This window comes from Lithobates pipiens, unplaced genomic scaffold (assembly GCF_037356315.1).
Source record: "Lithobates pipiens isolate NorthernLeopardFrog02 unplaced genomic scaffold, aLitPip1_a1.2 Scaffold_25, whole genome shotgun sequence".
NCBI classification, from domain to species: Eukaryota; Metazoa; Chordata; class Amphibia; order Anura; family Ranidae; genus Lithobates; species Lithobates pipiens.
Window position 1 is genome coordinate 199,922,926 of NW_027507787.1, and position 26,852 is coordinate 199,949,777.

General features: G+C 45.9%; 1 protein-coding gene across 1 annotated transcript in view; it reads right to left on the minus strand.

The window, feature by feature from the left end:
- The window catches only part of ZNF365 (zinc finger protein 365), a 56,414-nt gene that overhangs the window by 15,334 nt on the left and 14,228 nt on the right, over nt 1-26,852 (minus strand). Inside the window, exons 2-3 of the mRNA XM_077455423.1 lie at nt 25,199-25,942; nt 4,858-5,038 (exon numbers count right to left, since the gene is read on the minus strand). Of these exons, the coding sequence (XP_077311549.1) occupies nt 4,858-5,038; nt 25,199-25,942 (925 nt within the window). The remainder of the gene's footprint in view (nt 1-4,857; nt 5,039-25,198; nt 25,943-26,852) is intronic.

Below are 26,852 nucleotides of genomic sequence, written 5' to 3' on the forward strand. Positions count from 1 at the left end.
ACACAATCTGTCTCCTCTCCCCCGAAAGAACCGGGACTTGTATGTTTACACACACACAGATCCCGGTTCTCACCCTGTCACAAGCAATCGCGCCCGCCGGGCATGCACATCGGCTCTGGGGACATGCTGCCGGCGTGCGTGCCTGCTAAAGTGTCTTAAAGAGCCCACGTACAGCTACAATGATTCATGCAGGGGAGCCAACCTGCCGCAGTGTAACTGCAGCGGCTGGTCGGGAATGGGTTAAAGTGTTACTAAACCCGCAAGAGTAAAATCAGTCTCTATATGAAGAATAGCATGCTTGTTATACTCACTGTGGAACTCAAGGGGTTAATCCTTTACATTGTGTAAAAAGCACAGCCCAGTCCCTCCCTCTTCCTCCATGCCCAATAACTAAAAAATAACACAGTGGGTGGGATGTCACATCTTAATTCATGGACGATCCGCCTCCCATAACAGCATGAGGACACAGGCTATAGTGGAAAACTCCTCCTACCTGAACTCTCAGCACTGGACAGACCCTGCAGTTTATCACTTGACCATGGTATACAGATCAGCCAATAAGGTATATAGTGGCAGTATTTTAATATAAAAAGATTTATAAGCTGTGGACACTTGTAGCCACACCTACAAAACAAGGCTCTCTCATTTGTATTCACACCCACAACAAATCACTCCTGATTTACCATGCTTCCCGACCGCTGCACGATGATATACAATCGGCAGAATGGCATAGAATGCATTAAGATAAAAAACCTTCTGCCTTTACAACTCCTTGAAGTGACACGTATGCAGAGGTAAGGAACAAATATTGCAGGGGTCAGGAGTAAGTAATGCACACAGTGTGCGAGTCAGAAAAAAGTAATGCATACAGTGTAGAGGTCAGGATAAAGTGCAAGAGATCAGGATAAATGCACAGACTACAGGGGTCAGGAGTAATGTACAGTGTGCAGAGGTCAGGAACATAAGTTAAAGTAATGCACAGTTCTAGAGTAGGTAACTCACAGGGTGCTGGGGCCAGGAGTTAGTAATAAAAAGATTATAGAATTTAAGAGACAGTAATACACAAAGGTCAGGAGTACGTAATGTACAGAGTGCAGACCTTAGAAATAAGTAATGCACACAGTTCAGGGGTAAGACATAAGTAGCACACAGAGTGCAGGGGGTCAGGACTATGTAACATACAATGTGTAGAGGTCAGGAGTTCGTTCTGTATAAACTGCAGAGATCAGTAGTAAGAAATGCACAGATTGTAGGGGTTAAAACTAAGTAACACCCAGAGTACAGAGATCAGGAGTAAGTAATACACAATGAAGGGGTCAGGAGTAAACAATGCTAGAATGTAGTGTATTTGGTATTTATATGCAGAAACTTGCCCCCTATTTCTGCCTACTTGTTCTAGGCCATTGGGCTAGAATTATAGCCAGGTTACTAGCTCCACACTGGTCTCATGCCAGGTTTACTTTAACAGCATCCTCAGGAAAAATTAACACACAGCAATCTTTCTTGTGGCTTTGCTTCTCTAATTAAAGTGTGAGAGAACTCAGAAAGAGGTGTTATTACTGAAAACAGAGCTGGGCTAACGTAGGGCTGGTTCCATACAGGGTATTAAACTCACAGATGAGGAGCCCTTGTAGAAGGTTTCATTTACATAATTGGGTTTATCGAAAACAGTGAACACTGCACAACTGGCAGAATATTTGTACAAAAAAAAGTGAATATTTATCCTTGTTGCAGGATACCTACAATTTCCAAAAGACTGACTGGTAATGTGTGCCAATCGCAGTAATAATAGCAGCTATTTCTGCAATAGGTTATTGTTTAAAAAAAGGAAAATGCCAAATTACTGCATTCGGCGAATTAACACCTCAAAGTGCTTTTTTTGTTTCATAGGCAATCCGGTATCTAATACCCTGGGGCAAAGTCAGGTTGATTCCCTAAACCAGGGGTCTCCAAACTTTGTAAACCAAAAGGCCAGACTTTTGGGGGGGCCAGACTGTCACCAGCGTGAGTCGAAAATGCCCCGGCTTCAATGCGAGTAAACAATGCTTCATTGTTGGTGTCAGCGGAGGGAATAGTGCCCCATTGTTGGTGCCAGTGGCGACTTGGTATGCACACTGAGAAGAGGAGGAGCTAGGAGCACCGGCGGGGTACTCAAGAAGAGGAAGATTACTACTCTGTGCAACACCATTGCACAGAGCAGTTAAGTATAAAATGTTTGTTATTTAAAAGAAAAAAAAAATTCCAATTCATGCTGAATCCATTACAGAGAACCTTTAAGAAATATTTTTAACACAAAACATAACACAATTAAAACAATGACGATGGTAACAGATTTTGAAAGTAAATACCAATTGCCATCCTCTTATCCACTGAGACTGCCCTTTCTAGCCACTAAAACAGACTAGTCAAATGTCAGATGGTAGGGCCTAGCCATAAGGCTGGGTTCACACATATGTGAATTGGATGCAGGTTTCCACACATCCAATTTTCATAGCAGTAGAATGTGATCGGCTCTCTATGGAAGCGGTTCACATAACTCCGGCAGGGACGGGGGAGTGCACTACACAGACAACACTGTGTCTTTAGCTCCAATTTAAGAGCCGAATTCAGTCAAAGGTTTGGCCCTGATTCGCCCCTGAACCGGAGAATGAGGACGCACAGCGTTCCTGTGCGATCCGCGGCCAGTTCCAGTGTGAACGGAGCCTTAAAGAGGAAGTTACCCCTGATGAGTTTACTTCCTCTTTCATTCCCTGCAAAGGTAAAGCATAATGGACTACTATGCATCGCATAGTAGTCCATTATGTGTCACTTACCTGACACAGGAGCCAGCGAAGTCACCGCTGTCCCCTGTAGTCCGCCGCATCCATCTTCTCGGTGGGTCTTGCTGCTTAGCCGCTGTCATTCGACAAAGTCACGATGACGTCACTCCCGCGCATGCGCACGGGAGCCGCCACTCGCGGCATATCGCCGTTGACAGCGGCGCACTCAGTGCACCGGTGTGCCGCTGTCTGTGCCTGTATTTTGGCAAATATCTCCTAAACCGTGTAGGTTTAGGAGATATTAATTGGACCTACAGGTAAGCCTTAATCTAGGCTTACCTGTAGGTCAAAGTGGTTTGTAAGGGTTTACAACCACTTTAAGGTAAAGTGGATGTAAATCCCATTCATGAAATATGACCTAGACACATATATCTGTATTGTTTTCTCATCTCTCTCCAAAGCCCTAAGTCCTGTGTCTTCCTGCTGCTCAGTTCTTCTGTTATAAGATTCATTTCTGACAAGTTGTCCAACACAGGAGATAAAAGCAGCTGGAAATTTGTGTCGGGGAGGGAACTTAAAGAGACAGATTAGCTGTGAGCTGGTCTACTCACAGCACAGCTCTGCAAGTATCTTTGTTCCACTGCCTACGTGGAGGGGGGGTGTTTGCCTTTCATCCAATTAGCTGTCACACAGTGTACGTCCAGACTCCCCTCCCACTGCTGAAACAGGTAGAAAAAATTCTAAGCCCTTGTGCACACGGTCAGACATTCCGATGGAAAATGTCCGATTGGACCGTGTTGTCGGATAATCCGACTGTGTGTGGGCTCCATTGGACTGTTTCCGACGGAATATCCGACCGACAAAGTTTTACAGCTGGGCTATAAAATTTTCTGACAACATGGTCCGAGGGGACTTTGTCCTATCGTTTGTAGAGAATTCCGATCGGACAAAGTGCCACGCATGCTCAGATCAAATTCCTAGACCAAAGCTATTGGCTACTAGCCTGAACGTAGTCCCGTCGTAACGAAATAACGTCACCACGTTCTGAACGATCGGATTTTCCGACGACGTTGTCCGACCGTGTGTATGCAACACAAGATTCGGACAAAATCCGTCGGACAAAATCTGACGGATTTTTTTTGTGGTCGGAATGTCCGACCATGTGTACAAGGGCTAATACACTTTCTAAAAACAGCATATAAAGCTGAAGACAGCAAAAATACAAATAAACCTTATGAAGGGGGAGATTTGTTTCATATCTGTGTATCTGAGGCTGTTCACTTCACTGGAGATATGTGAGGGTTTACATCCATTTCAGTAAAATATTACCTTTGTAACAAAGTGAAACTAAAATCAGAGAGGCACAAAAGAAGCATTTCTAGCTAATTAAAGTGGTTGTAAAGTGAATTTTAAAAAAAATAACAAACATGTTATACTTACCTCCACTGTGCAGCTCGTTTTGTACAGAGTGGCCCCGAACCTGCTCTTCTGGGGTCCCTCGGCGGCTGTCTCGGCTTCCTCCTGCAGGTGCTTCTCATGTTCATGCGAGCTCCCTCGCATGGTGAGAAGCATCTGCGGGCGCGCTCCCGTGATACAGCCGGTGGCTATAGCCACTCGCTGTATCACACGGCCCCGGCGCTCCGCGTCAGTGGATGTGATTGACAGCAGCGCGAGCCAATGGCTGCGCTGCTTTCCATCCATCCACTCCAGCCAATCAGCGGCCAGGCTGAACGGTGGAAAGGACGTCGGGGGACGAGCGCGGGACTTTCGAGGGGTGAGGTAAGAAAAACGGGGGGGCTGGGGGCGCCGGGACTGTCAGATGTTTTTTCACCTTAATGCACAGAATGCATTAAGGTGAAAAAACATTTACCTTTACAACCCCTTTAAGGTAACATAAAGAATCGTATAGTGCAAGCAGTATGCATGACTGTTCTTTAAAATGTAAAGTGTGCATTCGGTCTCAGTTTTAGGTTCCAAGTAAAGAAGAAGCAGCAGATCCACTCACTTTTCTAAACAGCAGAAAGCAGCAGTTTGTGCCCACAATATGTCTATTTGTTACACATACATCTTATAAGAGAATCTATACACAATGTCTTACCACAGCATCTCCTGCGCTGGCTTGATTGTTTTTGATCTGTCGGTTCTGATAAAATTCCAGCTGCTTTTCTGCAAGTTCCACTCTTTGTAGCAAGTTCTCAATAAACTGCTGGAGTCTCCTTTTCCCTCTTAATTCCTTCTCAGCAGCTGCCTCCAGAAAGTGATTGATAGACAAAACTTCCCTAAAGTGAAGAAGACATAATAATGTTCTACTACAACTGCTTCATTAAACAGACGGAATTAACAAACATATAATATGCTGTATATACAGAGGCCCCCCCAAAAAAATTATACACACGTCAACACAAAGAATATATACATATAAAATGTATATAAACATCAAAAGGGTAGCTGTAAGTCATGTTAGAATTATAAAAAAAAAACATGATGTGTAGCGCCACTTAGTAGAATTGTGTAAAGTCTATAAAGAGTAATAAATGCAAAAGCCCCATTAAACACTGTTCTCAGTGAACAAGAAAAGTGAAAGTTGAAACCACCATCCACCGCCGTCCAATGTGTATTCACTCTACCAAAGTGCTCAAAGAACCAGCCACCAACTCCTTGTGAAATCATCACTCACCAGATCAAAGGGCTGCCATTACAATAGCAGAAACACATATGACACATGGTAAATCTCAGATGGACTCCAACTAGGGAAAATAAAGCTCACCATGACCCAGAAATAAATTCCCAATAGTGTTGTTGTTTTTTTTTTTAAATGTTGTTATAAACACAAAACGTGCATAATCAGATAAAAGCAGCGGCATGACATCAGCACCAGAAACTCCACCCCAATGATACATTTTCAAAATATTTAAAAATAAATGTGAAAAGTGTGACGTGCATTTGTATTCAGCCAGTCAATACTTTGTAGAACCACCTTTCGCTGCAATTAAAGCTGCATGTCTTTTTGGGGATGTCTCTATCAGCTTTGCACATCTAAAAAGAGTGACATTTTTGTCCATTCTTTGCAAAATGGCTCAAGCTCTGTCAGATTGGACGGAGAACGTCTGTGAACAGCAATTTTCAGGTCTTGCCACAGATTCACAATTGGGTTTAGACTTGGCTTTGACCGGGCCATTCTAACACATGAATATGCTTTGATCTAATATGCAATTAGTGGACCTCCAGCTGTTGTAAAACTACAAGTCCCATCATGCCTCTGCCTCTGGGTGTCATGCTTGTAGCTGTCAGAGTCTTGCTATGCTTCATGGGACTTGTGGTTCTGCTACAGCTGGAGGTCCGCTAATTGCATATCCCTGATCTAAACCATTCCATTGTAGCTCTGGCTGTGTGTTTAGGGCCGTTGTCCTGCTGGAAGGTGAACCTCATCCCCAGGCTCAAGTCTTTTGCAGGCTCTAACAGGTGTTCCTCTAATGCCGCGTACACACGATCAAACAATCCGGTGGAAAAGTCCGGCGAACAATGTCCGCCGGACAATCCCCCTGTGTGTAGCCTCCAGCGGACTTTTTTTACCCAAAAGTACGGTGGACTTAGAAAGTAGTTTTGCACTCCAATCTTCCCGTCGGACTCGCATTTCTAATCTGGCCGTTGGTATGCCAGTCCGCCGTACTTTTGAAATAAGCTGACTTTTCCCGTGCAGAGAAAAGTCTGCTCATTTTGAGCGCGTCTCCAGGTAGACGGGGCCAGTGAAGGAGGCGTCGCTGGCCCCATCACCAAAAAAAAATCGGCATGGGGTCCTCCCCAGGTCCACATCAGACCCTTGTCCGAGCACGCTGCCCGGCCGGCCAGGAAAGGGGGGGACGAGCGAGCGCCCCCCCCCCCTCCTGAGCCGTACCAGGCCGCGTGCCCTCAACATGGGGGGGTGCCTCCCCACCCCAAAGCACCTTGTCCCCATGTTGATGAGGACAAGGGCCTCTTCCTGACAACCCTGGCCGTTGGTTGACGGGGTCTGTGGGCAGGGGGCTTATCGGAATCCGGGAGCCCCCTTTAATAAGGGGGCCCCCGGATACCGGCCCCCCACCCTATGTGAATGAGTATGGGGTACAATGTACCCTTACCCATTCACCTGTAAAAAAAACACAACACACAAGGGTTATAATAGTTTATTGCACAGCTCCGGGGGTCTTCCGTCTTCAGGGGTCTTCTCGCCGGATTCCTCCGCTATTTTCTTCTAGCTCTTTTGCTAGCAGAGGAGCCCGGCTTTCTTCCTCACCGCCGCCCTCTTTTTCTGACTTCGGGGGTCTTGTCCCCCTCTTCGGTTCTTCTTGCCGGGCCACCTCGCCTTCTTCTAGCTCTTTTACAGGCGGTGGCCCATCCTTCTGTCGCCGCTTTCACCGTCTTCTGTTCTTCTTCTCTTCAGATGTTGCCTCGTCGCATCCTCCACTCACAATGGCACGGACGCGACGCGCGGCGACTTATATAGGGACATCACCGGATAATGCCCCTGCCCATTATAGTGTCACAGTCCCAGAGGAGAAGAAAGCCGGTCTCCTCCGCTAGCAAAAGTGCAAGCAGAAGATAGCGGAGGAGTCCGGCGAGAAGACCCCCGAAGACGGAAGACCCCCGGAGCTGTGCAATAAACTATCTTAACCCTTGTGTGTTGTGTTTTTTTTTTTTTTACTTTTTTCCACAGGTGAATGGGTAGGGGTACATTGTACCCCATACTCATTCACATAGGGTGGGGGGCCGGGATCCGGGGGCCCCCTTATGAAAGGGGACTCCCGGATTCCGATAAGCCCCCCGCCCGCAGACCCTGACAAACAACGGCCAGGGTTGTCGGGAAGAGGCCCTTGTCCTCATCAACATGGGGACAAGGTGCTTTGGGGTGGGGGGGCCGCGCGGCCCCTCCTTCCCCAAGGCACCCCCCCATGTTGAGGGCACGCGGCCTGGTACGGTTCAGGAGGGGGGCCGCTCGCTCGTCCCCCCTTTCCTGGCCGGCCGGGTATCGTGCTCGGACAAGGGTCTGATGTGGACTTAGGGGGGGGCCCCCACGCCGATTTTTCGGCGTAGGGATTCCCCTTTAAGTTCATACCAGGTGACAGGGCCAGCGACGCCTCCTTCGCTGGCCCCAGCTACCTGGAGACGTGCTCAAAATGAGCGGACTTTCCTCCGCGGGTGTGGGCGAGTCCGTTCATTTCAAAAGTACGGCGGAGAGTCCGGCGGACTTAGTACGCTGTATTAGTCCGCTGAAAAAATGCAGTGTGTGGGCAAGTAGCCCGTTCGGAAAGTCCGGCGGGAAGTACGCCGGACTAAGTCCGCCGGATAGTCCGCTACGTGTGTACGCGGCATTAGATTGGCCTGCATTTGGCTCCATCCATCTTCCTATCAACTCTGACCAGCTTCCCTGTCGATGCTGAGCTGAAGAAAAGCATCTCCACCACCATGTTTCACAGTGGGGATAGCGTGTTCAGGGTGATGTGCAGTGTTAATTTTCCACCACACATAGCATTTTGCTTTTAGGCCAAAAAGTTCAAATTTGGTCTCATCCGACCAGAGCACCTTCTTTCACATGTTTGCTGTGACCCCCAGATGGATTCTTGCAAACAAGACTTCTTATGCCTTTCTTTCAACAATGGCTTTCTTGTTACCACTCTTGCACAAAGGCCAGATATGTGGAGTGCACAACTAATAGTCGTCCTGTGGACAGATTCTCCCACCTGCGCTGTGGATCTCTGCAGCTCCTCCTGAGTTACCATGGGCCTCGGCTGCTTCTCTGATGAATGCTCTCCTTGCCGGGCCGGTCAGTTTAGGTGGATGGCCATGTCTTGGTAGGTTTGCAGTTTTGCCATACCCTTTCCATTTTTGGATGATGGATTGAACAGTGCTCAGTGAGATGTTCAAAACTTGGGATATTTTTTTTAAAACCTAACCCTGCATTAAACTTCTCCACAACTTTATCCCTGACCTGTTTTGTTTGTTCACTAAGGTTCTCTAACAAAACCCTGAGGGCTTCATGGAACAGCTGTCTTTTTACTGAGATTAAATTACACACAGATGGAATCTATTGACTAATTAAGTGACTACTTTTTCAAGGCACTGTTATTTTGGAAAGATGCCTAGTGTAACTTTTGTGTCTGTTCCCTACTACAGTAGTTATTATTTTGGAACCACTAATCAATGAGGATCGTTGTTGCTTATCTATGAAATTTCCAGAACAATAATAAAAATAGTCCAAACGTTTACTGAATATCCTATTCACATCAGAAGTGATAAATACAATACTGAAGTGCCAACATCCCAAATAACTATACATAATACATCATCTTGATATTCACTGAACGTTTAAGGCATTAATAACAAAAACAGAATTTCCGTAAAAGCTTATATTTTATTTATACAACAATTCTAAAGCTTTAGAATACAAAAGCAATGGCTGGTACAGCGTTACATACAATCACCAAATCAATGTCTATTCTCCATATTCCTGCATCAAATATCAATTTATCCAACTGTATTGTACGAATTGCAAATGTGTGGGAAGCTTTAAAGAATCTTCATCGGGGTCAGGAGTCAAGTACTGTAAAATAGGTGGTGAAACATCTATTTATCAGCCAAATATAAAAACATATTTGGCTGATAAATAGACCAGAAGATCAGAAGGTGCCCAGGTGGTCACACGGAGTGCACACAAGGAACACAGAAGAACCGAGGAGGATGGTAATCGAAATGTGTTAATGTAGGTTGTATAATCCAAGATCCAATTCGACCTGGTGGGTCATGGTGGGGGAGTATGAGTACCCATGCCTATTTTTAATTTAGTTGAATGATCTTGTACCATTAGTGTTTCCATATCAAACTGTTATCAGATGCTGCTGAGGGAATACTTATGCTTCCACTCTAGTAAGGCAGGGGTCTCCAAACTTTCTAAACAAAGGGCCAATTTACAGTCCTTTAACTTTATGGGGGGGCTGAACTGTGGCTACTGAGAGTAGGAAAGGTCCTGATGTCAGTGGAAATAAACAATGCCCCATCTTTGGTGTCAGTTAAAAGAATTGTTCCTCATCGTTGGGCCCTATTGTTGGTGTCATTGGGAGGAATTGGGTCCCATCATTGGGGTCAGTGGCGGCATTATGCCCCATTGTTGGTATCAGTAGATGAAATAGTGCCCTAAGGGCTGGATAAAAGCAAGTAAAAGGCCACCTCTGGCCCCCAGGTTGCAGTTTGGAGACCACTGCTGTAAGGTGAGGTCCAAGTGGGTTGGGTTCTTTTGAGGACACGTGAGAACATGTGTTGCTAAATGTTCATAAAGTTTATTTGAATGTGTTACAAAGGTTGTTACAGCTGTATATTATGAGTGCGCATTATACACCAAAAAGATTTTTTTGACTTTGGGAAGTGAGTAGATCCTATGTGCAGAGAGATGGGCAGCACAGTGGTGTAGTGGTTAGCACTTTCGCCTAGCACCAAAAGAGTCGCTGGTTTGAATCTTAACCCACTACACTACTTTCCTGGAGTTTGCATGTTCTCCCTGTGCCTGCATGGTTTTCCTCTGGGTACTCCGGTTTCCTCCCACAATCCAAAAGACATGCTGGTAGGTTAAAGTGGTTGTAAACCCTTACAACCAACTTTGACCTACAGGTAAGCTTAGATTAAGGCTTACTTGTAGGTCCAAGAAATATCTCCTAAACCTACACGGTTTATGAGATATTTGCCAAAAGACAGGCACCGCTGTCTACGGCGCATGCGCTGTAGACATCGGCGCACAGCTGCACTGAGCGCGCCGCAGTTAACGGCGATGCAGCGAGTGGCGGCTCCCGTGTGCATGCGCAGGAGTGACGTCATCGCGGCTCCAACGAATGACAGTGCCGGAGCTGCGAGACCCACCAAGAAGATGGATGCTCCGGACTACAGGGGACAGCGGTGACATTGCTGGCTCCTGTGTCAGGTAAGTGACACATAATGAGCTACTATGCGATGCATAGCAGTCCATTATGCTTTACCTTTGCAGGGAATGAAAGAGGAAGTAAACCCATCAGGGTTTACTTCCTCTTTAATTGGTTCCTGTCTAAATTAGCCCTAGTATATGAATGTGAGTTAAGGACCTTAGATTGTAATCTCTTTGAGGGCAGGGACTGATGTCAATGTACAATGTATATGTAAAGCGCTGCGTAAATTGATGGTGCTATATTGGTACCTGAAATAAATAAATAAATAAGAGATAATGCAAATCACCTTCACATGTTCTGGAAATGTAACTGGTACTGGGACGCAGTTGTCAGCATGCTTAACTGCTTGCCGACCGCCAATGTAGATTTACGTTGACAGAATGGCACAGCTGTGCAAGTGGGCGTACCTGAACGTCCCTTTGAATTTGCTGCCGTGCCACCGTGCGTGCCCGCCACGAGCTCTGTGAGTAGGATCCCCGCAATCGTCTCACGGAGAGGAAGAACGAGGAAATGCTATTGTAAACAAGCATTTCCCCTTTCTGCCTAGTGACACTGTCACTGATCACCGCTCCTGATTACAGGGAGCGGTGATCAGTGTTGTGTCACACACAGCCCCTCCCCCCACAGTTAGAATCACTCCCTAGGACACACTTAACCCATACAGCCCCACCTAGTGTTAACCCCTTCACTGCCAGTCACATTTACACAGTAATCAATGCATTTTTGATCACTGTATAAATGTGAATGGTCCCAAAAATGTGTCAAAATTGTCCGATATGTCCGCCATAATGTCGCAGTCATGATAAAAATAAAAAATAAATCGCTGATCGCTGCCATTACTAGTAAAAAAATATATATTTTAATAAAAATGCCATAAAACTATCCCCAATTTTGTAGACGCTATAACTTTTATGTAAACCAATCAATATTGCGATTTTTTTTTACAAAAAATATGTAGAAGAATACATATCGGCCTAAACTGAGGAAAATAATTTTTTTATATATATTTTTGGGGGATATTTATTATAGCAAAAAGTAAAAAATAATGTGTTTTTTTCAAAATTGTTGCTCTTTTTTTATTTATAGCGCAAAAAATAAAAACCGCAGAGGTGATCAAATACCGCCAAAAGAAAGCTCTATATGTGGGGGAAAAAAAGGATGTCAGTTTTGTTTGGGAGCCACGTCATACGACCGCGCAATTGTCAGTTAAATCCATGCAGTACGCGAATCGCAAAAAGTGCTCTGGTCTTTGGCCAGCCAAATGGTCTGGGGCTGAAGTGGTTAATACTGTGTTCCAAATAGAAAACCCCGGAATTTATTGCATGTGCAGCTGTTTGAATCCACATAGGATCTCTTATCAGACATGTGCTGTGTCAAAATCACAAGCCTTACTTAGGCCCCTTTCACACTGGACGGATCCGTAATGATCCGCCCTGTGATGATCCGCTTGCTCAGCGGGGGATCGCTCCGTTTATCCTGGCTGAGTCGGCGGATGACAGGGCGGTCCCGGCACACTGTGCAGAGACCGCCCTGTCAGATCTCCGCTCTCCTCTATGGGGGATCGGATGAGCACGGACCGTCTGTCCCTGTTCATCCGATCCGCTCTGCAGACGGATAGAAAAATAGGATTTTCCTCCGTCTGCAGAATCGGACCATAGCGGAGACGGACGATAGCGGGTGTCAGAGGATGTTCATCCGCAGACACCCGCTATCCCATAGGGGTGCATGTATGTCCGTATTCTATCCGCAAACGGATGGATGAAATATGGACATAATGTCCGCATGTGTGAAAGGGGCCTAAGAGGTCCTGCATGGCCTTGTAACATTGAACTTGCGCTTATTGTGATGTGATCACATCAATAAATGTCTGGACTACAGATTATGGATATGTATTATGCTCCCTGTAACTCCAACCAGAACACTAACCTAGCCCTTTTTTTTGCATGCTCACCTACCTGCCCCAAAAATGTAGGGCACCAAGATATACTGTTAGTTTATTCTATCCCTTTTTTAGAGAGTGGAAACTCCCTTTAGAATATGTGCTATTGTGAACCAAAACAATGTATCATCCATCCATATTTTCCTAAAACATCAGCAATGTTGTTATCCTAAATGTGATTTATATGTAAAGTGTCAGTCCTCTGTAGAATTGTATTTTGTTTTATGTTATACAATTGCCTTGCAGTATACTGCAGATTCCTCTATTCCCCAATAAATAGTGTTAACTCTAACCAAAGTATGCTTTAAGAGCTTTAAAAGATTTCCAGCGACTCGTATCACAGAAATTGCAATATTAATGTTATGTAAGTGAAATATAATAGACATCTCAGAAAGAACGCAGTGAATTGCAGTATTTATTTTATTCTTCATCTTCTGTACGCCATAGCGCTTACAGTGGAAAACATTTGTCTTGGCAGATGAAGTTCTCATACATTCTATTTTCTCTAGATTCAGTGTTCTTTTCCAGGAAAGTAGAAAATCATAATTATAACAGCAGATCTGTTGCTTTAGGTTTTTAATACATGATGAAGCCAGGTGTACTGTGTCAGCATGTGTTTTTATTCCCATGACCTGATTCATTTAGCCAATGAGATGTGATATTACAATGGATTGTTATGCCGCGTACACACGACCGGACTTTTCGGCAGACTAGGTCCAATGGAAGCATTCCAATCGATGATGGGATTGTCCGATCGTTTTTCTTTTTTACGGCTTTTCCCGCTATTGTCACCATTTAAATTTGCCAATAACAAACTTCCTATCCTAAGGTGATAATGTTTTCTTGCCACATGGTATCTACGGAGGGGCAGTGTTTTCACTTTTGCAAGAGACTACAGAACACCCCCCCCCCCCACACACACACACACACACACACACTCTTCTCCATTAAGGTGGGGGTTGTAGTCCACATAGTTAGGGAACACTATAAAAGATAAGAGGCAAATCGCACACAAAGTTATCAGCTCACAAGATTCCTGCACGGTCATCAGGTATTTTCTGCCATATACTTAACAGCTATAAGAAAGCAATTTCAGTATTTAACTGACAATAAGAAAACAAATAAGAAGAATTCCTTGGTACTCTTTCAAGAAGACCTAAAGCAGGGATATGCAATATGCGGACCTCCAGCTGTTGCAGAACTACAAGTCCCATGAGGCATAGCAAGACTCTGACAGCCACAAGCATGACACCCAGAGGCAGAGGCATGATGGGACTTGTAGTTTTGCAACAGCTGGAGGTCCGCTGATTGCATATCCCTGACCTAAAGTAACAAAAATTGACCCAATGTCCACCACTTCTCATGCTACTCCCTTATGCCGTGTACACACGATCGGAATTTCGGCCAGCAAAAGACCGATGGGAGCTTTTCATCAGAAAATGCGACCGTGTGTATGCTCCATCAGAATTTAGCTCGCCGAATTCCTACCAGCAAAAATTTGAGAGCATGTTCGGAAATTCCGATCGTCTGTAGCAATTCCAACGCGCAAAATTCCTGCACATGCTCGGAAACAATTCAACGCATGCTCGGAAGCATTGAACTTGATTTTTTCTCGGCTCGTCGTAGTGTTGTGCGTCGCCGCGTTCTTGACAGTCGGAATTTGGTGTGACCGTGTGTAGGCAAGACAGCTTGAGCGGAATTCCATCGGGAAAACCATCAGAGCTTTTTCTGACCATAATTCCGATCGCGTGTACGCGGCATTAGTTTGTAAAGTCTACTTTAAAAAAAAAATTACAACAACATTTTATACCTACCTGCTCTGTGCAATGATATAAGCCTATGAGACCAAGAAAGGAGGGGAGGGCACAGCGCAATGCTGGATCGATACAGGACTCAGGTAAGTGTTGGGGGGACAGTGGAAGGTTTTAACCTTAATGTAGAGAATGTATGTTGGAAGGCAATGGATGGTCCAATTGGGTCTGCCAGACAAGCAGACTCCATCAGTCAGTCATTGTGAAAGGGGCCTTAGACTTTAGAACCACTTTAAAACTAAACTCTAGGAATTGAAAAAATGTCCTTGCAAGGGTAAATGCTCATTTTTATCTAAGGTACTAGTAAATACACTTAGTCCTTGTACACACGGTCGGACATTCCAACAACAAAATCTGTCGGATTTTGTCTGACGGATTTTGTCCGAAACTGGTGTTGCATACACACGGTCGGACAAAGTTGTCGGAAAATCCGATCATTCCTAATGTGATGGCGTTATTTCGTTACGATGGGACTACGTCCAGGCTAGTAGCCAATAGCTTTGGTCTAGGAAATTGATCTGAGCATGTGTGGCACTTTGTCCGATCAGAATTCTCTACAAACGATCCGATAAAGTCCGATCGGATCATGTTGTCGAAAATTTTTATAGCCCAGCTCTAAAACTTTGACGGTCGGATATTCTGACAGAAACAGTCCAAATGGAGCCCACACACGGTCGGATTATCCGACAACACGGTCCGATCGGACATTTTCTGTGTGTACAAGGGCTTAGATTTCTTTAACACTGGTGGCATTTTTCAGGCACTAAAGGGCTAAAAATAGCACACCCCTTTTACACTAGAGGCGTTTTTCAGGAGCTAAAGGGCTAAAAATAGCGCCTGTAAAACGCTTCCCCTGCAGCCCCAGTGTGAATGCCTGAGGAGCGGTGCACCTGCAGGACGTTAGAAAAGTCTTGCAAGCAGCATCTTTGGAGCGGTTTAGCAGCAGTGTATACACCGCTCCTCCACCGCCCCTGCCCATTGAAATGACTTGGCACCGCTGCCGAAGCGCCTGCAAAGCACTTCGGCACTAAAAGCACCCCGCTAGTGGGCAAAAAGCGGTGCTAAAACAAGGGTACAGCACCGCTAGTGCCGCTTTACCCCTAACATGGCACGCTGGCAGTGTGAAAGGGGCCTTATGTTATTGCTTGCTCCTGAAGGCTCTTTAACCCATGCAACCACTGAAGATGGTGGTTGCAGCTGTGACTTTATCACACACAATGAATGACCACGAGTCCTACATATTGAAGTGAAGATGCACTGCAGAGAAGAGGCGAGTGCTGACTGCTAGGAAGAAAGGAAAATTACTTTTAAGGCTAGGTTCACACTTATGCTTTGCGGGCAATGTCACGATCCGTGCGTGTTTCTCACACTGTATTGCAATTGCACTGCCCTCGCGATCTGTTAGGTGTGTCAATACAAAGTTAATGGGACCCAACGCAGGTCACAAACACAGTGTGTTTGCCAGCTCTGGATCACATACATACACGTACAAAATGATCATGTAATCTGGTTCAGTGTGGCTCCAAAAAAGGAACATGCACTTTTTTAGTGTGATGCAGTGCAATTTGAATGGGCTCAAATTGCACACCACTAAATTGCATGTGAATTGCACAGGAATGTGGTGCGGTTCCTGTAATGCCACGTACACACGAACGGGCTTTCCGCCAGACTAGGTCTGACGGGATCAGTCTGTCGGACAATCCGATCGTGTGTGGGCTAGTTCGACCATTTTTTATAAAAAAAAAAAATCTGACACACCTAGAAATAGAACATGTTTCAAATCTATCCGACGGACTTAAAATCGGGAAAACCGTTCATCTGTGTGCTAGTCTGATGGATCAAATACGACACAAGGGCAGCTATTGGCTACTGGCTGTTGAACTTCCTTGTTTAGTTCCATTTGCGTCATCACGTTCAAAACTAACGGACTTTCGAACGGACTTAATCCGCGCGTGTGTGGCCAAGTCCGTTCGTTCGGAAAGTCTGTCAGATCTCCGCCGAAAGTCTGTCGGGAAGACCGATCGGACCTAGTCCATTGAAAAGTCCGGTCATGTGTATGCGGCATTAGATTCACATGCGAAGTACAGTGTAAACTGATCATTACTGGTACACTAGGCAAAAACGACCATTTTACAGTGCTGTGGAAGCCTCACTGCAAGGCTAGCTTTTTCATATTCCCCCAAGTCCAGCTTTTAAAAAAATAAACAGCTCAAACAGCTCTGAAATAACATTAGGCTGCTTTCACACTGGGACGCTTTGCAGGCACTAAAGAGCTGCTGTGTCTCCAGTGTGAAAATCTGAGGTCTTTCACACTGGAGCGGTGCGCTTCAAGGTCAGTCAAAAAAGTCCTGCAAGCTGCATCTTTGGAGCGCTGTAGGAGCGGTGTATTTTTCCGCTCCTAAAGCGCCCCTTCCCATTGAAAACAACTGGGCAGCGCTGCAAACCCCGCCTGCAAAGCACCACTGTAGCGGTGTTTTGCGGACGGTTTTGACCCTTTTTCGGCCGCTTGCGGGGGTTAAAACTAGCGGCCACATATCACCGCTAAATATAGCGCTGCTTTACCGCCAGCACATGCACCGCCCCAGTGTGAAAGTAGCCTTAAGATACAACTGGCCACTGCTTTGACATTTCAGTTTCATGAACACAGCTAATGCCGTGTACACACGACTGGACTTTTCGATGGACTTGGACCAGCGGACTGGAATCTGTTGGACAATTCAATCGTGTGTGTGTTCCAGCTGACTTTTTCTTCCTTCTTTTTCCGTCCGGCGGACCTAGAAATAAAACTTGCTTCAAATCTTTCCGACGGACTCAAGTCCGTTCGAAAAAAATCCAGTCGACTGTGTGCTGGTCTGATGGACTAAAACCAACGCTCGGGCAGCTATTGGCTACTGGCTATGAACTTACTTATTCTACGTCATCACGTTCGAATCCATCAGATTTTTGGAGTGATCGTGTGTGGCCAAGTCCATTTGTTTGAAAGTCTGGCAGACCTCAGCTGCAAAGTCTGTCGGATTGTCCGCCGGACCAAGCCCGTCCAAAAAGTCCGGTTGTGTGTACGCGGCATTAGGGATGGCTCTGTCTGGAGGTCATGACTGGTTGCCTCTACCTGAACATCCAATCAGCATCACACCTATGCATTGTGTTTTATGGCATGCTGCAACAATGTACATTAATGCAGGACACTTTATGAGGTGTATTCATTGCCATACATTTAGAATAGCAGCCAAAATCACAAGTGCAATAACTGGCTAAACAACCCCCATAAGTCCATTACGTTGCTTTTACGTTGCATTATAATTTGCGGCCTTTATACAGAGCAAATTTACACACAAAAGAACACATGTGGGGAACCGCAACATAATGGAGTGGAAAATTGTAAGAGCCCTCACACTAAAATCACTCGACTGCTTTTAAAGAATCTATAATGGTTTGGGTTTAGCCGGTAATCATAACATTAAGTTTAAAATAATCACGTGACTACAATGAAAACAAAATAATAATTGGACACAGTAGTGATGTAGCATCGGACTTATGAAACTATAGCGCCTAGTGAGGGGACACAATATCTAAACACACCTGGAAGTCTTGGCAGTGACACCTCTAGATTTTATAGAAAGGAAAGGTTTAACTCACCATCTGCCAAGGTGGAAAGTCTTAACGTGGTAATAAACCCAAAACAAATTTTATATATTGCAGCTTACCAATCAATACATGTGGTGGCTGCATTCGTTTTCTTTTCATAGGCATTTTTTGCCCCTCTGTTTTCACCTGCTGATCTGGCCAGTAGCACACCTCCTGTATTAGTGCCCTCACTTTAGATGGAGGAGCATAGAGGACACCTTTGGACAGCAGAATTGCTAATCTAGGGGGAGAGGGGGGGGGGGGCTAGATGTACTAGCCGATTTAAACACAGTAACACATTGAATTTAAACTTTAGCCAATACTTTATAAGCAGTTACAGCAAACAGTTTACCTTTTGTGATAAAGGTTTTACTTAAAGACAAAAAAGCTGACCATTGTTAGCACCCCTGAGTACCCCAGTTTCTCTCATCCCTGTAAATGACAGAAATAATCTGCAAAAGAGCTTGTTCTTTTGAAAAACAACAGACTTACTGGACAGATCATCAGATGAAAATAGAAAGCCTAAAAAACAAAATGGATGCAGCCATCACATCTATGAATTGATAAGCTACAATATGCTAAATGTTTGCTACTTTTTTAATACAGCTTTAAAGCAGAACTCTAGCTTTGCTATTACATTTTACTTGAAATAGTTCATCTAGACAAGGGCGTAACTATAGGGGGTGCAGCAGTCGCGACCGCAACTGGGCCCTGTGCTGCAGGGGGCCCATGCAGCCCCCTCTACATATGGCAGCATAGGCAGCTAAGGGTACCAGTGCACCATGCACACGGGTGGCTGGAGGTGGAGGGTGACTAGCAGAGCTCCATGCTCGACTATTGCACTGGCTGCTCTTTAGTTGTGCATTCCCCGCATGATCTGTGTCCACGGCCGGCTCCTCAGATTACCCCTCTCCTGCTCCATGCATTGCCGCTCAGTCCGATGTCTGTTCTCCCCAGCCAGAGTCCCCCCCCCCCTGAGTCCGGCCCACACTGCACTGCATACTTCTCCTGGGTAAACAAACTTTAAGCACACAGATGCAGTGCAGTCCTATGAGAGCCCCCCGGAGGGCACTGCAGGCTTGTCTGCCAGCCCCCCTCCTCCCCAGTCATACACAGATGATGAAAGGTCTTTCTGGGAGATATGCTGATCGCCCGTCCAGCACACTGGATGGAGCCCAGGCCAACATAGATGAGTGCACGGCCTGCAGCTTGGTCATGGTGAGTGAGAGGACCCCATCCCCCACACACCATTACATACCCCCTCCATCTCCCCCTGGGGACAGGGGCCCCTTCTCACGTGGGGACAGGGACCCCCATCTCCCCTGGGGACAGTAGCTTCATCTGCCCTGGAGAAAAGGACCTCATCTCTTCTGGGGACGGGGACCCCATCCTGAATAGGGACAGTCCCCCAATGGGGCACCTAAAAATGAAAAACAAAATAATAAAAAAAAAACTACTGATGCCAGTGGTGGAACTACAGGGCTCACAAAGGTCATACCTGTGACCACGCCCTGGAGTTCCACCGCTGGACTCGGAGGGAAGGGCCCTGGCTGGGGTTCAGGGGGGCCCTTCATGGTTTCTTGCATCGGGGCCCTGAAGGTTCTAGTTACGCCACTGCATCTAGACATTTGTCTGCTGTCTCAGTGCTGTATAAACTGTAGGTGGTATCAGCGGGGGGGGGGGGGGTGAAGCCCATACAGATGTTGGAGGGCTTGAGTGTCCCGAGAGGCCTAAGCCCCGACCAGGGCAGTCTTTGACGGTGGTGGGGTGTGGGCAGGATAGTGCCTTGCTGTTCATCTCCACATAGCGAGTGTGGATGGGAGCAGGGAAGTCTAGCAACGCAGTGAGGGCAGCTCGGAATGATTGTTCTGGAGAGAGAAGACCTCCATGAAACCCAAAGAGGCGAGTAGCAGCACCTCCCAGAGCCTGGACTCCTCCAACATCAATAGTGACTGAAACCAGAGGATTAGGACTGGCAGGAGGCGCAGGCAGCTAGGGGTCTGCTGGAAGGAGCAGAGAACCCTCATTGTCACCCAGAAGAAGGAGTCCTGCCCACTGCTGGCCAGCATGAAAGTCCTACTGCTGGTATGGAAGGTACCGGGCCTCACACACAGTCACCTACCCACAGACAGGCACTGGGACAGAGGGGCACAGGAGTGACTGCAGACAGGGCTAAGGGTCTCTCTCTCTCCCCCTCTCCCTCTTTCACCCCATTTCTCTCTATGCTCTATCTCCCCCTCCCTCTGCCCCCCCTCTTTCTCTCGACCCCCAAATCTTTCTCTCTCACCCTCCTCTCTTTCTCATATCCTCTCTCTCCCCCCACCACTCCCTCCCCTCTCTCACCACTCCCTCCCCTTTCTCTCTTTCTATTTCTCGCCACCCCCCCATGGAGACCATGGGATGGCAGAGATGGGACTGGAGGAGGAGAAGGACATGAGATGGGAGGGATGGGACTGGAGGAGGAGGGCATGAGATGGAAGGGATGGGACTGGAGGAGGACATGAGATGGGAGGGATGGGACTGGAGAAGGAGGACATGAGATGGGAGGGATGGGACTGGAGGAGGAGGACATGAGATGGGAGGGATGGCACTGCAGGAGGAGGACATGAGATGGGAGGGATGGCACTGCAGGAGGAGGACATGAGATGGGAGGGATGGCACTGCAGGAGGAGGACATGAGATGGGAGGGATGGGACTGGAGGAGGAGGACATGAGATGGGAGGGATGGCACTGCAGGAGGAGGACATGAGATGGGAGGGATAGCACTGCAGGAGGAGAACATGAGATGGGAGGGATGGTACTGGAGGAGGAGGACATGAGATGGGAGGGATGGGACTGGAGGAGGAGAAGGACATGAGATGGGAGGGATGGGACTGGAGGAGGAGGGCATGAGATGGAAGGGATGGGACTGGAGGAGGACATGAGATGGGAGGGATGGGACTGGAGAAGGAGGACATGAGATGGGAGGGATGGGACTGGAGGAGGAGGACATGAGATGGGAGGGATGGCACTGCAGGAGGAGGACATGAGATGGGAGGGATGGCACTGCAGGAGGAGGACATGAGATGGGAGGGATGGCACTGCAGGAGGAGGACATGAGATGGGAGGGATGGGACTGGAGGAGGAGGACATGAGATGGGAGGGATGGCACTGCAGGAGGAGGACATGAGATGGGAGGGATAGCACTGCAGGAGGAGAACATGAGATGGGAGGGATGGTACTGGAGGAGGAGGACATGAGATGGGAGGGATGGGACTGGAGGAGGAGGACATGAGATGGGAGGGATGGGACTGGAGGAGGAGGACATGAGATGGGAGGGATGGCACTGCAGGAGGAGGACATGAGATGGGAGAGATGGGACTGGAGGAGGAGGACATGAGATGGGAGGGATGGGACTGGAGGAGGAGGACATGAGATGGGAGGGATGGGACTGGAGGAGGAGGACATGAGATGGGAGGGATGGGACTGGAGGAGGAGGACATGAGATGGGAGGGATGGGACTGGAGGAGGAGGACATGAGATGGGAGGGATGGCACTGCAGGAGGAGGACATGAGATGGGAGGGATGGCACTGGAGGAGGAGGACATGAGATGGGAGGGATGGGACTGGAGGAGGAGGACATGAGATGGGAGGGATGGGACTGGAGGAGGAGGACATGAGATGGGAGGGATGAGACTGGAGGAGGAGGACATGAGATGGGAGGGATGGGACTGGAGGAGGAGGACATGAGATGGGAGGGATGAGACTGGAGGAGGAGGACATGAGATGGGAGGGATGGCACTGCAGGAGGAGGACATGAGATGGGAGGGATGGGACTGGAGGAGGAGGACATGAGATGGGAGGGATGGGACTGGAGGAGGAGGACATGAGATGGGTGGGATGGGACTGGAGGAGGAGGACATGAGATGGGAGGGATGGCACTGCAGGAGGAGGACATGAGATGGGAGGGATGGGACTGGAGGAGGAGGACATGAGATGGGAGGGATGGGACTGGAGGACGAGGACATGAGATGGGAGGGATGAGACTGGAGGAGGAGGACATGAGATGGGAGGGATGGGACTGGAGGAGGAGAACATGAGATGGGAGGGATGGGACTGGAGGAGGAGGACATGAGATAGGATGGATGGGACTAGAGGAGGACATGGGATAAAGGAGGAGAAGGACATGGGATGGCAGAGATGAGACTGGAAGGGGAGGACATGGGATGGAGAAGGAGGAAGACATGGGAATGAGAAGATTGGACAGGAGGAGAACATGGGATGGAGAAGATGGGACTGGAGGAGATGGGATTGGAGAAGCAGGAGATAAGAGTATCAGCTACATACAGGTTCCACCTATATTAATATTTGTCATATTTATTTGCTTTTCTAGTAAAAACATGCATCCCACCCCTGATGACTGGCAAGAAGCCAAGAAACGCGTCGGGTTCTCAAACTAAGGATGCCTACTTAAGCTTATTTTAATCCTTGATACTATCAACTTTTGTAATATAGAGTTTGTACTCATTCATGTGATTTTATGATTTTTGATTAGTAATTTATGTATTTCTGTTATGAACTGCATCCATGCATGTCCATTGATTTGTCTATACTCCAGATTGTCTGATTACTATTATGAAAATATATTGAGTGTATATCTATATTTATATTACTGTACTACCATTGTATGCATTCAGATCATGGACAACCCCTAGGGGTCATTGATTATAAATTAAATCTAAATTATTTTATTCACATGTATTCGTAAATTGTTATTTTCAATTGACATGCTTAATTTAAAGTCCCACTTGTCCCCCTTTTCTTTTTATACAGTTGTGCTGTGTTCCAGCAGTGGTATGGGGACTTCCTGTCCTGCTCATCCATTCACAAGAAGCCTTGTATTTTATGAATAAATACAAGACTGAGGTAAAGATCATGACAGAATTCACCTGCCTCTCCACCTCAGCCAAAAAGAGCAAGCCTTGGGATGTTCCCATACTGCTGACAGAACACACAGCTGATTATTATATATGCTACATAAAGCACTGATAGCGGACACATTTCCTGGTGAGGAAAATGGCTCTTTTTGTCCAGCTTGACCCAAACTATTTAAAGTGATAGCAAAGCTGGAGCGAGGTTTTAGGCTTCTTCTTTTAGAGGCTGCTACTGATTTTAGCTATCTTCATAGCAAAAGGGTCACTTCAAAGCCAAAATCCAACTAAACTTTCCATTTCAATTTACAGGAAGAAAAAAGTTCATTTCTAGACCTGTGAGGAAGAGTTAGAATGTGTTTTACGGTTGCCCATCCCTTCCTGTCCCAGTAATCAGCTACTCACTTTTTTTACAATCACTGTAATTTAAAGTTCAGATGCAAGGAAACATTTTTCTAAATCTTTTAATACAGTAATGTATAATTAAGAGATATTGCCCAAGTGTAGCTTTCTGCAAAGCTAAAAGCTGAACTTTAGGCAGATTAAAAAAATGCACAAATTAATTTATCTCTGTAATCATTACTGCATCATTAAATGTTTTTTGCTTTTTTTTTTTTGAAGTCCCAGAATTTAAGCCTCCTGCATTCCCTGGAGCATGGGAGGATGAAGGAGGTAAAGGAGGTAAAAGGAGCGGATCAGTGGGGAAGAAAAATGTAAAAGAAACTCCGCAAACTGTTAGAAGTAACTACATTGTGTCAGGAGAAGAGGCATACAGGCTCAGACACACCAATTGTTGTCATTGATGAGAATTGGGTAGATCCACCTGCAACCGAACAGACAGCACCATAGACGATGACCATCAAGAAATGACAGAAGGTATCTCTCAGGTCCAGAAAGATATCCACACTGAAGTGCAGACACTAATATTCTTTTGAGCAGCAAGGAGGGGATGCCATCCCGTGAAGAAGCTGAACATCACCAGCCAAGGTCACAATCTCTGTACTAGGGCCATCCAGTTGGGCCATCTCCAAAGAGATTGCCCAAACCATAAACAGGGGAACCATTAATCTAGAATGTGCCAGTGTCAAGCAGTGCGGCAGTAAAGTGGAACAACCCCCCATCCAAGAACTCAAGATGTGGCAGTCGACTGTCCTGTTGTGCATGGATGTTTTATTATATTATGTTTTACAGAAAGCTACAACTGGTGTTTAAATATATTTTTAAATAAAGCTAAAATAAATCCCTAAATATGTTTTATATTAGTCCTTGTATTCTCTTGTATAGATACACCTAGACTGAAAAAAAAGAAGGATCAGCACTCTGAGACAGTTAGGTCCCTATTGCTTTGCACAGTGCTGCCAGTCAGTGATTCTCAACCAGGGTTCCTCCAGAGGTTGCTAGGGGTCCCTTCAGCATTGGGCAATTTCTGCCTCTCAAATAAGTTCCCACTGACACCATTGATCTTTTTAGCTATCTGTAAGGAGGGAATTCTTCCCAATGACCACAAGTGTAAGGACCATTCTTCCCACTGACCATCACACTAATGTATCATGAGTTGTAGATATCTAATTTTTAGCAGGGGTTCCCCCGAGACCGGAGAACTATTTCAAGGGTTCCTCTGTGTTGAAATGCTTGAGAAAGGTTGACACCATGAACATGCTTACAGAAGGGGAAACAAGAATTACTTTAAAGTGGTAGCAAGAATTACAAAAAAAAAAAAACCTTTCTGCAAGGTAAAGCAATAATGTGCTAGTATGCATCGCATAAATGCACATTATAAAATACTTTTCTTGAAACAAAGCCCTCCAGCGCTCGCTGTCAACGCTTCAGAGATGTTCATCTACACCCAGTCTTCCTTCCAGGTTCGCGGGCTGCAGCCGATTAAATGGGCGAGTCTTTATGATGTAATTTATTACAAACTTACCCGTAGGTTAAAATCAACATCCAGTTGGATCCAGTCAAGTTTACTATCACTGTAATGTGATGTTGCTTCTTCAACATCCAATCAGAAGGGGGAGGAGAAATGACACAGGAAGCAGAAATTAAATAACCATTTTTTCCTAATGTCACCCATCCAATTGGTGGCCATCATTACCATGGTTTCATGGGGCTAGAATGTTAAACTCTGCAGATGACGAATGTCTTAATTTACAAAAGCGAGGTAGGACACATATATAAAAAATGGATATTCTCTCTCACAGGTACTTACTCTTCCTTCCTTTGGAGTTCCTGCTCAGATTCCGTTAGTCGCTGGCGAAGAATTGCAATCAGCTCAACAGCCACATCTACCTGCCGACTGAGGGCTCTTTCTCTGCGTTGAACCTCTTGCTTCTTTTGAGACAGTTGTAAAAAGGCAGCTCGGACTTCCAGCAATTCTGATGTTTTTTGGCAAAGTTCCTCATTGAGTTTATCAATTTTCTTTCCTATGGTCTTATCAACATTTTCAGCAAGCTGATTTAGTACAGACTTCTCTTGTGGATCTAACTGAAACTTAGTACTCATAACAGGATAACCAATAATATAATTGTGTCTTTTAGTTGAATTGTCCGAGAAGGAGGTTTTAACAAGAGGTAAAGGTCGTTCTGATAGTATTTCTATAGGACTGTGGGATTTTCTGCTTTCGTTCTTTAGGTCACAGAAGGTGGGTGAAGTGCTCTTTTGATTTAGTGCATTGTCAATAGATTCCACGTGGCTTTCATTTAGAGGATCGGTGGAATTTTTAAGTTCTGTCTCTTTCAAGGAACAAATAATTCCTGATTGTCCCCAAAAATATCTTTCTTCATAGCTATGCATATAGTCCATATGAGCTCTCAAAGAAGAGAGGCTTTTGAAACGAGAACTTTCTCCACACTGGGGGCAACGAAAAGGCTTATATAGGTTACCATTTCTTACAGAGTCCTGCCACGAGGACTTAATTCCTTCAGATGTTTTCTGTTGCATCACCCCCGCACACCTGCAAAAAAAATACATAACACTTTATTACAGTATATTAATTATATTGTAAATAATACCATTGGTTACCCGTTACTATGTCCCCTCTGTGTTACCAATTCACATTGAAGAGTAGAGCAAAGATTAGCACTATGAACCCCTTCACAGCATCGAGATTCCAGATAACCCTGGGGGTGTTCTTATTACAGCAAGTACCACCAAAAGCAATCATTGTTAGAAACCTAACCTAAATATTAGTATCCCTGTTTCAGCATTTGCAAGAGTGACTCGTCTTCCCCTTCTCTCCCTTCACTCTGTTTGAATGGACAGGGACATCTGGCAGAGAATACCACTAACATTCATTGACTTGCTGTTCACTCCCAGAACCATAATTCATAGGTCGTAAATGGCCTTTCTCACAAGAGATGGGAGATCCATTCATTCTTTCTTGAAGCATGCATACTCTGTAATCCTAGTCCAGTGATGGCGAACTTTGGCACCCCAGATGTTTTTGGAACTACATTTCCCATGATGCTCATCCACTCTGCAGTGTAGCTGAGCATCATGGGAAATGTAGTTCCAAAACATCTGGGGTGCCAAGGTTCACCATCGCTGTCCTAGTCCATCAGATATTCAAATAAGTATATGTGTGCACATGGTGAAAAATGTTTTGACCCAGAGAATTTCCAGTCTGTGGTTCTGAGGTTAACTCCAACATGGCACTCTTGTTGTAGCCTCAAATCAAATGCAACTTATTAATTTGTTGAGTTATATATTGTCACTTGGTACCTATAGGTGTTAGTTGGTTGACCATAACTGTTCTCCTAGAAGTCAAGTAGCAAATGTTCTTAAAAATAATTAATAAAGCCCAAGAGATGGTTTGATTTTGATCACAAGTAGAAGAAGTCAACTGGAGCAACTATGAATTTGTG